General features: G+C 48.6%; 1 protein-coding gene across 1 annotated transcript in view; it reads left to right on the top strand.

Moving 5' to 3' along the window:
- Positions 1-6,405: 6,405 nt before the first annotated feature.
- Positions 6,406-10,977, top strand: part of Ttc9 (tetratricopeptide repeat domain 9) — a 38,724-nt gene continuing 34,152 nt past the window's right edge. Inside the window, exon 1 of the mRNA XM_041658224.1 lies at positions 6,406-7,151. Within this exon, the coding sequence (XP_041514158.1) occupies positions 6,755-7,151 (397 nt within the window). The 5' untranslated portion in view covers positions 6,406-6,754. The remainder of the gene's footprint in view (positions 7,152-10,977) is intronic.

The raw sequence follows: 10,977 nt of genomic DNA, 5'->3' as shown, positions 1-10,977 counted from the left end.
GGGGTTAAAGGCGTGTGCCACCACTGCCCACATTTTCTGTAGTAGAATATTTGAAGATTATTCTGAGAAACATTAATGATCGCTTCATAATAAGAGTCCTGGGAACTCAAAGCAGTGAAAAGGAGACAGATTTATTTTCAGTTCTTCAGACTCTGGGCCTCAGCCTGGACAAAAGGTGAAAATATCTGGCGCGTCAGTTTGGCTTGAACAATTGTTTTTCTATTCCTAATTGCATTTCTCTGCTTCCCGAATTCCCGATTGGCTAAGCTCTTCACAAAGGTATGGGCTTCTTTGGGTTTAGTATTTCTCCAGACTCCCCTATCCTATTGGTTCAGGAAGCAAGACCTCATCAAATATACAATATCCTGGGGCTTGAGACACCTTCCTTTTTTAATACAGGGGCTGAGTCACGTGGCAGACTCTGAAACTGCTCAGCCCTGGAATGAGCAGACAGTGCAGGTGCCAGTTGCTAACCAGGGAAGACAGGGCCCCAGGGTCTCCTGCTCCTCTGTGATTCTCTGATGATCAGTACATGCACCCCATGCTGAAAACGGAACGTAATGATTTATGTCTTACATATGGATGGAGACAGATGATGGAAATGCTATATTCCTTCTCAGGTAAATTGTGCAGTTTGGGGCAATTAGCCGAACATCCTCAAAATAGCTTTGATTTGGTCCGCATGTGATCAAACCCTGAAAAGCTTCAATTTGAATGAACGAGGTTCAAATATCCATGTCTTGTGTCTGCTCAAGAAGCAGAACTGAAGGAAGAGACCACGAAGCACCAGCCGTCGCCTTAGGAGGTATGCCCGCTCCAGGATGAGTCTGCAAAAGGAGGAGGCTTTGAAGATCAGTGGACAGCGAAAGAGTGAGAGACTCCAAGAAGCAGAATCCATATCAAGACCCAGAGATGATTCCGAGCTGAAACTCTTACTGAGCAGGAGCAGCATGGACGGAGCGGGAGCAGCATGGACGGAGCGGGAGCACCATGCTACCACAGTTCTTTCCCTCCAAGTACTTCCCCCTCCCTCGCTTGCCTCAGCAGTAATGAGTTATGCCATGAGTAGTGCGACCACCCACAGGATTCTGAGGGGTGTGCTCATGGCCTGCCTGTTCTGGATGAAAGGTGAAGGTCTGATGCTGGCGTATTGAAGGTCCATGATCACTAGACACCGATTGTGGCTCAGTCATCCTTCTCCCAGAGGTTTCTGAGAAGAGGATACCTGAGGACCCCGATGGAGGAGAAATCAAAACACCACTTTACATGCATCTAAGTAAATGCCGTATTTGTTAGTTTGGGATTCTCTTTTTAGGGCCAGCAGCCAACACCAATGGCTTCCAAAGGACTTTCCCTCGTGAGCGAGGCACCAAAATGGCTTTACTTTTGATGAGAGATGCAAACAAAAAACATATGGGTGATTGTGCACCTGAGGAGGAGAAAGCAAGATAGGCAGATCCCAAAAGGAGGCCCTGACTCGGTTTACCTGTGCCAGCCAAATGAAGCAGAAGAAAGAGCTAAACTATGTAGGGGCTGATGCCTCTGCTTTTATAAATGTGGACCAATTCATCTCCTTGTATCTGACCAATAGACTGAGCAACACCCCACCCCGGCAGATAGGAGAAAAGAGAAAATCTGGGGCTTCCCCTTCCTCCAGCACCTGCTCTTTCTAGGGTGCACCATGGACCAGCATGCGAACTTATCAGAACATACCTGTGAACTTATCAGAAACATGGAGTTCAGCCCCATCCTAAATGAACAGCATCAGAGTGGACGGCACTTTTGTAAGATCCTCGTGCAATTCAAATGTGTGTCAAAGTCTGAGAAACATTAAATTTCTAGCTCCTAGATTCACTCTCTGCTCATTTCCTAAAATAATGCTTGGCAGATGGTCAATAATTAATGAAAGGATATTTGAGAAATTCTCGTTGGCACCTCTTTAATTGCATCTGAGGGAAAGCAAGCATTTCTGGGAAGCTAGAACACACGACAAATGGGTGGCCTAGCCAGACAGAAGCATAGTGAAAACAAGCAAATAAAATCATTCCAGGCACTGCCAAGTGGGACAGATGGGCATAGTAACTCCTTCCTCACACCCTCCCCTCATGGTCTTCCCTCCCTGCTTCACTGGTGCTCCCCTTCATTCTTAGGAGTGCTAAGGTCTTGTGTTGAGTTCTGCATTGTATGCAAGGAAATGTCACGTGGGTTCTCTGCTTCCTAAAGCCTGCCCTGCCCTTCAGTCCAAAATGGAAGGCAAGACATAGCAGGGAAAATGGAAAAGGCTCTTTTTCATGTCCTTATTCTTACCTTTAATTTTATAATTTTTTTTCTCTGTGTGTGTGTTTATGGGTATACATACATGTATGGCGTGCGCGGGTATGTGCACACATATATGCCGAGGTCAGAAGTCAGCATAGATCACTCTCCACCTTATTTCTCCAGACAGGATCCCTCACTGAACTCAGAGTTCACTGATTGAACTAACTAGACTGGCTGGCCAGAGAGCTCCAGACACCGCCCCTCCCCACACCGTCTCTGGCTCCTCAGCACTGGGGTTATATAGGCTTGCTTGCACAGCCAACACGTTATTGACTGAGCCATCTCCCCAGCCCTACGCCTTACCTTTAAATAGTTGATGTGACCTAATGTATGATTTTTTTTGTTGAGACATTACCAAATCCAAGGTCTGGATCTTTATTCAATATTTGTCATCTACAGCTCTGTCTACCGAAAGTACTTTTCTTGGGGCTAACAGTAGAATCTCAGAGCCCTCATTCCCAGCCTCTTTTTTCTGCTCAATCTGATAAACTGCTTGAAAATCAAAAGAGCCAGGAGTTGGCAGATAATTGTGAATTATTGGAGTTCTGCCACAACATCATTATGGGATCTCACCATGGTAGGACTTAAGGCTTAATATAGTTAGCATCTGCCAAAGACTTATACTGTGCTTCCCAACAAGCCCAGGGGTCATAACCCCACCCCCACCTAATGAGTGAGGAAATATGAGGTTGCCCAGAGTTGAATAACTTGCCCAGAAAGCAACCAGGATAGAATTCCAGGCCACACTGCCCTGAGTTCAAGGCTTCTTAGTCACTGAGCAGACAGAGTGCCTCGTTTGGTGGAAAACTGTAGGCTCATTGTGTAAGCAGAGGCTCTTTCCCCTCTGTAGTCCTAGCACGAGACTCCAGTGGGATTAAAGACAGCAGAGCACTTAGAAAAGGAACGTTCTATAAAACGCAGGTATAATTTAGGATACCGACTTCAGATCCAGTTAAAAGGCTTCAGTTCTCTACAAATGGTAACTACACATGTGAAAACATTCATCCTTAGCATGAAATATATCCCGGTTAAGATGATGTATATTTTTTATTATTTGCCAAATTCAAGAATGTTTATGCAAGTTTTACTTTTGTTACTAAGGATACTGTTTGTGTGTGTGTGTGTGTGTGTGTGTGTGTGTGTGCGCGCGCGTGTATGTTGGGAGCACAGGTTTGCCCCACCTTTTAAATTTGAATTACATTCTCTCTCTCTCTCTCTCTCTCTCTCTCTCTCTCTCTCTCTCTCTCAAACAAGGTCTCCCTTAGGTGAATCCAATTTGAAGCACACACTTACTGCCTGGCTCCTGAGTGTTGGGAATGTGGGCAGGAGCCACCACATCCAGCTCCGTCACATTTTAAAAATCAAACAAACAAACTGGGTGCTGGGGAGATGGCGGAGTGATTAAAGCACTAGTGAACACCGGGTTGGCTTGGGGGTCCACCCTTAGTGCCAGCAATTGGAAGGTGGAGACAGTGGATGCCCAGAGCTAGCTGGTTAGCCAGACTAACTGCTTCCTAGGCTCTGGGTTCAACTGAGATACCCGCCTCCGTGAAAAAGGATGGAGAACATCAATGAAGACTCCCAACATCAACCTCAGGCCGCCACCTGCATGTGCACCTGCATCCCACGCCTGTGTGTTCACACACACGGGAACACTCACATACACATGAGGGAGAAAGAGCACACTGACAGTATGTTTCAAGACTTTTTTTGTTTGTTTGTTTTGTTTTTCGAGACAGGGTTTCTCGGTAGCTTTGGAGCCTGTCCTGGAACTAGCTCTTGTAGACCAGACTGGCTTTGAACTCACAGAGATCCGCCTGCCTCTGTCTCCTGAGTGCTGGGATTGAAGGCGTATGCCACCACCGCCCAGCCAAGACTTTCTTGATCTGGGTATTAAACTCAGTGGTAGAAAGTTTGCCTGGCACAAATGAGGCCCTGGATTTGACTCAAAGCCCTTTAAAATTAACGTAATTTTAAAGAAAGGAAAATAAGTAATAACAGAAGAAGAAATATGAGTAAGTGTAAAGAGCGATGCAAGAGACTCTGGAGCAGCATTGCTGGGTTCAGAAACCAGATTTCTGACTGAGCTGAGCCTGGTGGCGCACGCCTTCAATCCCAGCACTCAGATCTCTGTGAGTTCAAGGTCAGCCTTGTCCACAAAGTGAGTTGCAGGATAGCCAAGGCTGTTACACAGAGAAATCCTGTCTCAAAAGAACCACACACACACACACACACACACACACACACACACACACACAGAGAGAGAGAGAGAGAGAGAGAGAGAGAGAGAGAGAGAGAGAGAAACAACAACAACAAAAGGCAAACAAAAAACAGATTTGCTACTTACTGGGAGTAGAATTTCCACAAGTCTCTGTGGCATGGTGTCCAAAATTAGCGTAGCAGCATTTATTTCACTAGACTATTAAGAAGGTAAAATGATTTATCTATAAAGTGCTTAACCCAGTATCTGGCATAGTGCACAGTAAAATGCTCTCTGGCTACAAAGCAATTGCTTCCACACCCTATGGTACAGATATACAATAAATAAGCCATTATATATAAGGCATAGGGGTCCAGTTCAGTGGTTGAGCACTTGTTAGTATGCATGACGCCCCAGGTTCAATCCCCAGAACTGCAAGTAAAAGAATATACAATCACATAAAACAAGAAGTTTTTTTTTAAGGTAATGAACTCTAAACATTGTCCCATAGCACTTATATTTGTTAAATAGAAATAAAGACTTTACCTAGAGTCTCTGGTGACAATGTAAGCTGGGGGTGGGGGGTGTTGACAGTTTTCTGTACTGCAGAGCCACAGGGCAGTCTGGTACCTATCACTGCCAGTCTTGCATACACCCAGCACTTCCCACATGCTTGTGAGTGATGTTGATACTGCTGGTCCAGGCCTGACCTTTGGAATAGGAAGCCTTCACAGCAGTGTCTCTGAGCCAGTCTTGGAGCTTCGAAAGCACTGGGTTACTGGATCTAAGTCTGAGTTTCTGTTTCAAAAGGCCTGGATTCTGACCTTAGAATTTGAATATAGTAGTGTCCCAGGAGATGCTGATGCTGCAGACAATCACAGTAGAGCATCTTTTCTATCTTAGCATCATAAATGACATGAGACCCTAAAAACGAATCTATATTCTTCACTGCCTATAAATCAAATCCAAACTTCATCCAGAAACTCCTGGAATTCCTCATTCCCACTGCCACAAAGTCAAGTCATTATGCCCTGAATACACCTGAGATATCAAACATCACAGTTCTAAGAACATTCCTAGCCTTGGCTTATATGTAGCTTCCTCTTGCCCACCCATTCAGGGTCCTCAAATGATGTTATCCCCATAAGGCTCACAGAGCACCGCAGCAGTTTCTGTTACTCCCCCAGTGACACTTTCCAACCTCTGCCTGGTCCAGTGATTGCTAATGGGAACTGTGTCATCCAGGAGGAAACTGGGCACTTCTGAGGTGCAGGGGGCGGGAGTAACTTGTGCCCGTTTTCATCTGCCTGCGGGCCTCATCCCATCTCCAGCACACAGTGGACACTCACGACTGAGAGAAAGAATGAAGGGAAGGATCCTCCCCAGGAAGGGCGCGGAACTGTCTAGTAATGGAAACTGGAACCCTGTGCCCGCCAAGCCTGATGACCCACAGTAACAGGTGTTTCCATCTCCGATTCTGTGATTCATTCTGCATAGCTGCGCACGCACATAGCGTAAGCACACACAGGCTCCTGGAATAAAACGCCGGGCACGCAAACGTGCACCCAGTGTCCTAGGCGCCCGGGAGACACACCTCAGCGACAACCTGGATCCACAAAGGGGAGGCCCTGCCACCTAAAATAGTAATGTCTTACTGCAAACAAAACAAGCAATGGCTCCTGTCTTTTTTCCCCCATTGCTCCCCGTTGCACCTTTCTTTTTAGTTCTAAAGAAAGCTGTTGGGGTGACCCCTCCTCCCGTCCTCCCAGACACACGCACCCCTCCCCCACTGCCTCTTTCGGCCACGGCGAGTCTCGGAAGGTTGGATGAATGAGAACTAGGGGAACCTTTTTGCCGTCAATCCTCCCCTCCGTTGAGCAAGCCCAGCTTCTTCCGGGTCAGCGACAATCATCACCACCACACTGTTCGGGCCTCGCTGTCCCCTGCACCACGGCCAGGCGAGCACAGGGTCCAGTAACCAGCGGCGGCTGGTTGCGGGAGCAGAAAAGGGCGGGGACGAGGGCGGGCGCCACCGAAGCGGGGGGAGGGAACTGGGAGGGGAGCGCTCGCAGGAGGAGGGAGCTGCCTCCGGCGGCAGGCTACGAGGATGGGAGTGCGGGGCAAGCGCGCGGCGCCCTGGGTCACGGCCGCGGCAGAGTCTGCCGGGCGCTAGGCCAGCGCCCGGCGCTTTTAAAGCCGGGATCCCGGCGCGCTCCAGGCGCGGGCGGAGGCCGGATGGAGAGGAAGGCGGCCCGAGCCTCGGGGAACCCTAACCCGCCCGCTCTGGGCGAGGGGCCGCGGTCCGTGCCACCACCGTGCGTCCCGGGCGGTGGAGGGGCCCCGGAGCGAGGCCAGGCTGGGGCGGCGGCCGAGCCCGCGGAGCTCATCCGGCGGGCGCACGAGTTCAAGAGCCAAGGGGCGCAGTGCTACAAGGACAAGAAATTCCGCGAAGCCATCGGCAAATACCACCGGGCGTTGCTGGAGCTGAAGGGGCTGCTGCCACCTCCAGGGGAGCGGGAACGGGACGCGCGGCCAGCTTCCCCGGCCGGAGTCCCCAAACCCAGCCATCTCTCGGAGGAACAGAGCAAGACGATCGAAGCCATCGAGATCGACTGCTACAACAGCCTGGCAGGTGAGCCGCGCCCCGCCGCGCCCCCTGCCCCTCCTCCCCCCCCCCCCACCTCCAGGGGCCCCGCCCGGCCGCGCGTCTGTCCCCTGCTCCGCCGACCTAGTCCCTCTGGGTCCCAGAGCGCCAGTGAGGTACACCGCGGCGCTGACTCCCTCCTGTGACAGTGGTGCTCCAGGGAGGAGACCTGGGAGGGAGGCGCTTGAGAAAAAGTGTGACTTTCAAGATGATGCCTTCCAAAGGCCATAGTCATCTCGAGTCTCTTCCCTTACATACATGGTAAATATTACCTTTAAATGGCTGGACAGACAGAGGGCGACCCAGCGGGGTCTGGCAGCGACAGCTACTGCTCACCAGTGAACCTGGGTTCAAAATATAGAGGCAGCGCCCAGGTGTGTCCCACAGGCCATGGGTTCTATGGGCAGTCAATGCACCTGTCTGCCCCACTAAGGTATCACCCGCTCCAAAGTTGATCTATGCCTTCCCTTCTGTATGCATCCGGTGGGAATCGGCCTTTCCCCAAGTTCTCTTGGCCTAGTAGCAAAGGGGATTTTTTTCAGGATGTCCTTAACAGCCTGAGCAAAATGGATTCCAAAAATGCTACTTTCTTCTCTCTGGGTCTTGCTGGTTGCTCCAGGTTGCCAATTCGTGGTAGGTAGATTTCTAGCCCTGCTGAATTCTTGCTCTTCTTCATGAGGTTTATCTGTTGGGCTAAAGGTGTACATTTTACAATGTACTTTAGGGGTGAGGCATATATATATATATATATATATATATACATACATGTGTATATATGGTATAAAATCTTTACAGTCTGTTAAAAAGGAGAGCTCTGGGTCTTTCAAAGGACTTTCTGTGAAATATGGGAAATGGAGGCATGAGCAACTTGCCTTACAGTGACAAAACCACTCTCCTCTTGTCCAACCCTGTGTGATGGGATTTGGCATAGTCAAACTTCCCTGGTAGAATAGAAGGACATTCGTTTCTAACCTTAGAAGTTGCCTGAACTAACTATGGACCTGTTCCAGCAAGGAGGAGGGGGATGACCGGTGGATGTGTCTGGTGGCTGGAAATGCCCCAACTAGGCTCTATTCAGAAGTGTAGACCTACTGTGTTCCCTTGAGCACCAGCCTCCCTCTGCCTTTACATTACTCCACGTTTGAGGTCATCTTTAGGCAAGCGCGCTACCGCTGTGCTACCATGCCCCTACAAGGGATCATCTTTACTAGGGTGAAACTGACCCTGGGGAGACACTTTATACGTTGTGAAGTAGTTTGCAAAGGTAAAGAATCAATACCAAGTCACAGAAATGGTGATATTGGTCGCAGTATTACAAATAATGGCACCAGAGAAGATCGTGGTGCTGAAAGATGGAATTCTGTGAGTCCGAAAAAGGACACTTGATTCCTCTGTTTCCTGAAGGTGGCTGGCATACTGGCTGCTGCCCTGGTGACTAAAGGGCAGAGTGGCTGGGAGCGGAGGCTGAGGCACTCTGGATGGCTAATGCAGTGATTTGGGGGTGCTAATGGAGCCTGCCTCCAGTATTAGCCACAGGCGTTCCAGAACCACATTCACCCCACGCTTCTGGCTACCAGCCAGTAAGTAGCACTGCCTGCCCTCCACCCCACAAATGGCTACATTTCCCTGGTGAAACTCAAGATGTGTCCTTGGTCAGGCCAGCCCAGTCAGGGCAGGGCTGAGGTCTAGTCAGCCCTTCTATCCCCACCACCCAAACACTTTGGAAAACTTCCCTGGTGACAGAATGGAAAGAGTTCCTAGCAGACTTTCCCTCAGCTGCCTTCTCTGAGACCCATCCCTTATTAATATTAATAACTTAGTATGTGTACTACTAAGTACCTACATGCACTTTTTGAGACAGGGTTCACTATGTAGCCCTGGCTGGCCTGGAACTATGCATGTAGATCAGGCTGGCCTTGAATTCAGAGGTCCTCTTGTCTCAGAGTGCTGAGATTAAAGGCATACAGCACCACACACACACACACACACACACACACACACACACACACTACTGAAAGAAATATAGCCATTTGCCTTACAGAAGGGTATCCCGAGGCCTCAAAGCCTTCCATCTCCAAAAACAATGCCTTTGCCATCAAACTTGATGCAGAAAGCCAGCATCTTCCAGACCCCTCCTGTTACCTGGTACCAGACTCTGGGGGACTCTCAAAACCCACATTTCAAAATTCTTTGGGGGAGCCCTCAGTCCTGGTCATCAGGAAAGAAGAACATACGAGACCTTGATTCAAGGCTCCGAGAGTACCACCTGATGTCTTCAGATCTCACATAACTGTGTGAGTGATGACAAGGTGAACAGTTTTGTCAGAGTCTACACAGTGTGTGGAACATTCATCACCTGGCAAGAAGGCTCTGCACAGAAATCACGTTGACGAGAAGCCTGACATTGTTCTCTATGCATTGTCACATGAAATCACATCAAATCCCAGTCTCTCAGAAGTTCCAGCTAGTAGCACATAGTCCTTTCTCGTGGGATTATCAAAGTAGTAGATACCTAGATAGATATTTTCTTCTAGAAAAGAGCAAAACCTTGAAAGAACTGCAGAATGACCTCTAAATCCACCTCCTGAAGAAATCTGTGTTTAGCTGGGGGGTAGTGGCGTACATCTTTAATCCCAGCGCTTGGGAGGTAGAGGCAGGTGGATCTCTGAGTTTGAGGCTGGCCTGCTTGCTCTATAGAGTGAGTTCTAGGACAGCCAGAGCTACACAGAGAAACACTGTTTTAAAAAACAAAAACAAAAAAGAAATCCATGTTGAATGTGTGCCTGTGCGTGCATGTGTGTGTGTGTGTGTATGTATGTATGTATGTTTACAAAGCAAGGCTCCTTGCCCTTCTGTTATACAGTAACATATTCTGCTCTTAACCCCACTTACCACTGTGTCAGAAGCATTTATATGCTTCATTAAAAATATTTTCATGAAGATTATTTTAAACATAAAATAAAAGATTTAAGTATGTATTCTTAGTTATCTTTGGTTAGAAAGGAAAGAAGAAAGACTCGTATTGTTTTGCTAGGGCTAGCACAGTGCAGGCTGTCCCGTGAGGTAGCTTTTACCCTGAGCCCTGGCTCACAGGAAGGAGGGAGGCAAGAGCAGGTTCATTCTGGCAGAGAAGCAGCTGACCCTTCCTTCCATCGGGGATTTGGTGGCCCCTGGACAACCTGATGATGTGGTTCTTAAGGCCCTGTCCTTCACATAGAGCCATATGTAGAGATAGAGGTGTGGCATTGGGAAGGAACTTAGAATAGCCCAGAAACACCTAGAGAATTAAAATGTGTTGCTAAGGGCTGCTTTCTCCAAACAAGCGGCTGTGGTGAGGCATCTGGAGAAAACTTGCACAAACCCTCATGCTCTGTCTACAGAACCCTCAAGAATAGCAAGGGAGATGCTAGGATGCAGTGAGAGGTGTTAGTCTAATGCCCATTTGAATGACCCTGGAAGCCCAAAAAGTTGTGCAGACTCTGCAAATGGTCCCAGGTTATTGCCTCTTCTGACTCAGATTTCATTTTGGATGGAGGACACTGGCTAGCTGTGCAAGGCTAGGGTTTTGCATGCCTTGTTCTCTGGGAAATTCAAGGGAATGGCATTTTATTCTTTCGGAATTTCAATAGAAAAGCTAATCTAACCTGCCCAGGAAGACTGAGGAATCTGAGCCTTCCTGAGGCCACAGAGCAAGCTTGCATTTGTCGTTGACCCTGAACAAGACACATGATTCTCTTGGGGCCTTAGAACCTTGTGAAGGATAGAATTTTTCCTCTTGGGGCTCTGGAGGCTGCATCTGGGGTATGGCGACAGA

This window comes from Microtus oregoni, unplaced genomic scaffold, assembly GCF_018167655.1.
Source record: "Microtus oregoni isolate MIOR12 unplaced genomic scaffold, Mior012 000009F_ref0000495, whole genome shotgun sequence".
In the NCBI taxonomy this organism is placed as follows: Eukaryota; Metazoa; Chordata; class Mammalia; order Rodentia; family Cricetidae; genus Microtus; species Microtus oregoni.
Note: the sequence above shows the minus strand (reverse complement) of the source record. Positions and strands in the feature narration are given on the sequence as shown.